This window comes from Octopus bimaculoides, chromosome 3 (assembly GCF_001194135.2).
Source record: "Octopus bimaculoides isolate UCB-OBI-ISO-001 chromosome 3, ASM119413v2, whole genome shotgun sequence".
NCBI lineage: Eukaryota > Metazoa > Mollusca > Cephalopoda > Octopoda > Octopodidae > Octopus > Octopus bimaculoides.
In genome coordinates this window covers 161,450,924-161,454,899 of record NC_068983.1, presented here as the reverse complement: position 1 = coordinate 161,454,899, position 3,976 = coordinate 161,450,924, and the positions used below count along the sequence as shown (strand labels likewise).

General features: G+C 37.1%; 1 protein-coding gene across 4 annotated transcripts in view; it reads left to right on the top strand.

Annotated features, from left to right (window-relative positions):
• LOC106872544 (uncharacterized) overlaps nt 1-3,976 on the top strand; it is a 103,328-nt gene that overhangs the window by 80,558 nt on the left and 18,794 nt on the right. For all 4 annotated transcript variants that reach the window (XM_052966656.1, XM_052966654.1, XM_052966655.1 and 1 more), the window contains 2 exons: nt 2,281-2,394; nt 3,482-3,613. In XM_052966656.1, coding sequence (XP_052822616.1) covers nt 2,281-2,394; nt 3,482-3,613 — 246 coding nt within the window. The remainder of the gene's footprint in view (nt 1-2,280; nt 2,395-3,481; nt 3,614-3,976) is intronic.

The window sequence follows — 3,976 nt, the reverse complement described above, 5'->3', positions numbered from 1 at the left end:
ATATATATATATATATATATATATATAAATGCTCCCACGTTAAAAATCTTGAAAGTCAACACCGTGAATAGCGACGTCATGCGCTTGAAACTGTCATGTGCAGCTTTGTTGTGAATTATTTTAATAGGTAGTAAAGCGGTTATGTTTCTCAACAGGATCATTCTTAGTTTGTCACAATCTAGAAACTGAATGTTTTCTTTCCTAACAGAGTTACAGCAATTGTTGAGAGAAAGAGCTGTGGCCATGAATGTATGTTGCATATTCGTACAAGATCTTTGGCTGTTGGATTTCTGCACGTAGTTTCCGTCCAGTGACTGTGTAGTTGCTGAGAGACGATATGCTTGGCAAACATCTGATTTACTGCAGAAATATAGGAACACTGTTCTCTCACATTTTTCTACCTCACTTAGTTAATTACACCGTTCGCAGCAATATAATTACAATTAACCTTTGTATCGCAAGCCTCACTAAGTCTTCGAATGATACAAGGTATATAACTGGCTCTACATTACACAGATTTTAACATGGCTATTCTTACCGCCATGCCTATAACTATGTATGTATGTATGTATGTATGTATGTATGTATGTATGTATGTATGTATGTATGTATGTATGTATGTATATGTATGAATATATATGTATGTATATATGTGATAGATAGATAGATAGATAGATAGATAGATAGATAGATAGACATTACCAGGATAAAGAGGAAACTTAAAAAGAATTTAAAGATATGTTTACAGATCTTGAACGTTAATCTTGATTGTCAATAGAGTTGAAAGTTTGTATTGAAACTGCTAATAAACTGCAAAAAGATTTTATCCTTAATAGAACACACGGCTATTTTAGACCCTTCCATAGTGGTAGAAGTGATGCACAAGTTCAGCAGATGCCGAGCCAGATTCTATAGAGCAAGGTGAGCATGTACGGAATTGAAGGTCCTGAATGTATGCAATCCTGTGAACTCCGCTGAGAAAGAAAAGATAATGGACGATATAACGGTTATAGTGAAAGCACAGAAATTGAATGAGTGAGATGCCAACTTATTGCGAAAAAATAAAAATGCAATCTTCGAATATGCTTCTATCCAAAAACTCTGAATAAATACCGCAAAAAGAACACAGTTTTATGCATAGAAATTGGTGCGTTCACTAGATCCTAGTAGCTCCAGCTAGATTATAAGGAAGTAGTTTATTACGCCTCTTAACTGCTTAACATTTTGAACTGTGCAGGCTCTGTAAAATTAGTACAAAATAATATATGCCATATTTGAAAACCAACAAGAATTTACGTATCAAGAAGATTATGAACATCTCACTTATGTGCGGGAAATAGCAGGAAGAGCAAGCCTGGTCAAAGTCAAAACAGCTATCAGAGTTTCATTTCGTGAAGATATCTTTACACAGAGGAATTTTGAATGGCAAAAAAACTAGCGAAATTCCCTTAAAAAAGATCGATCTTGCAGGCAGCTTGTGGAAGAAATAACCATTAATCCGAATTGTATCATGCGAAATTTTTCTAAGAAATGAAAAAAACCTAGTGACCAAAGTATTGGTACATAAGTCTATAATATCTGAAAAAAAAAAAAATGAAGTTAAAATAAACCTGAATGCAAGTAATTTTCTCTACTCTCAGTTCTTATTGTCTAACGCTCGGTGGGTTCTCATCAAGAAGGCCTAGGCTGGAAGACATTCCAGCCTTGCCCATTTCGTCTGTTTAGAGTATTGTAAACTACATTATTCAACGTGTTCTTTCTTTTTGAAGGATGGTATGACGTTATTTGTGGGAGATTTGTTGTTATTTCTTGCTGGTCTTGCGACTCTCTCGCTAATACTCTCTCGCTAATGTTACCCTGTGGAGGGTTGGATAGCATCCAGTTTCTCTGTGATACACCATGTAATAATTGCTTCTAATTTAGATACAAAGCCTAGCAATTTTCAGAAGGGATTAATCGATATCGACCCCAGAACTAAATTGGTACTTTTTAAATCGACTTTGCGGGAATAAAAGGCAAAGCTGACCTTAGCAAGATTTGAACTTTGAACATAAAGAGTCGGAACGAAAAAAGTGCAGCATTTTCCCCGACGTTCTGATGATTTTACCAGCTCGCTACCCTAGTCAAACGTTTTTGAAGTTGATCCGCGATTTTATGTTACATTCTTTATAAAGTGATGTGAATTATGTTTACTTTATAATTTGAATCGTATTTAGTCCGTAGAAAATATAAATATATTTATCTTTAACTCAACAATAACATCCAATTTTATCCTTTCAGGTTGGGGAGCTAGCTGCCGTTATTGGAATGGGTAAAGTTGGAAAACCACGTCGTGATCCCTACACTGGAATACTTCTTGATAACCATCTTCGAACTTCGGATATATCAAAAATTGTAAATATCAATATATCATATTGTATCAGTTGTTTCCTGTATATCAAAAATCACAAATAGTGATAAAATATCTTTTTAACATTTTCGAAATCCCGTTTATGAATATTTAAACTTTGAAATTATAATCACAGAAGCACGCGCGCGCACACACCCATACACTCATACACACACATATACACACAAACACACACACACACACACACACACACACACACACACACACACACACACACACACACACACACACACACACACACACACACACACACACACACACACACGCACGCACGCACACATACAAACACACACACACACAAACGTACACGCACTGCATATACATATACATACGTACATCTATATAAATACATGTGCACGCGCGTGTAGTTTTTTGAGAAGTGGCGTATATGATGATGATTCAGAAAGTTTGTCCATTTGGACAAAGAAAAATCAGGCTACCCGAATGCAATATAGGATAAGAAAGAGCGTGCAGTCTGTGAGATGCACAATGATATCATTTTCTTTCCTAGTGAGTGGAGGCGCAATGGCCCAGTGGTTAGGGCAGCGGACTCGCGGTCATAGGATCGCGGTTTCGATTCCCAGACCGAGCGTTGTGAGTGTTTATTGAGCGAAAACACCTAAAGCTCCGGCAGGGGATGGTGGCGAACCTTGCTGTACTCTTCCACCACAACTTTCTCTCACTCTTTTTTCCTGCTTCTGTTGTACCTGTATTTCAAAGGGCCAGCCCTGTCACACTGCATCATGCTGAATATCCCCGAGAACTACGTTAAGGGTACACGTGTCTGTGGAGTGCTCAGCCATATGCACGTTAATTTCCCGAGCAGGCTGTTCCGTTGATCAGATCAACTGGAACCCTCGACGTCGTAAGCGACGGAGTGCCATCAACTTTCCTAGTGAACATACAATAGTTGTATCTATTTAGGGTGCAATATTATTTTGATGCTATTCTAAAATACGTCTGTATACTGTTTTAAAAGAAAATAACTTTAAAAAAAAAGAACAGTGGAGATAGAAAGGCGTGTGAGTAAGATCTTGTAACACCTATGAAATTATTTTTCGATCTCTACAGAAAATGGGGTATCACTACCCAGAAGACCCTCAGTTTAAAACTAAATACTGCAATGATTTGATCTCGGCGGCTGAGGAAAGATATCGCCTAAGAGAACTTGAGAAACTGAAGCTGAAGCAGCAAGAGAAACAGGTAAGTGAACCCAAATCAAAACATGGCAGCCTACGGATCAGACTTCTTTCTTTCCTTCAAGAAACAAACTCGTATCAACTATCACAAATACGCTTTATTGTCCTGGTCAATTTATCTCCTTGGTCAATTTATCTCCTTGGTCAATTTATCTCCTTGGTCAATTTTATCTCCTTGGTCAATTTATCTCCTTGGTCAATTTTATCTACTTGGTCAATTTTATCTCCTTGGTCAATTTATCTCCTTGGTCAATTTTATCTCCTTGCTCAATTTATCTCCTTGGTCAATTTTATCTCCTTGGTCAATTTTATCTCCTTGGTCAATTTATCTCCTTGGTCAATTTTATCTCATTGGTCAATTTTATCT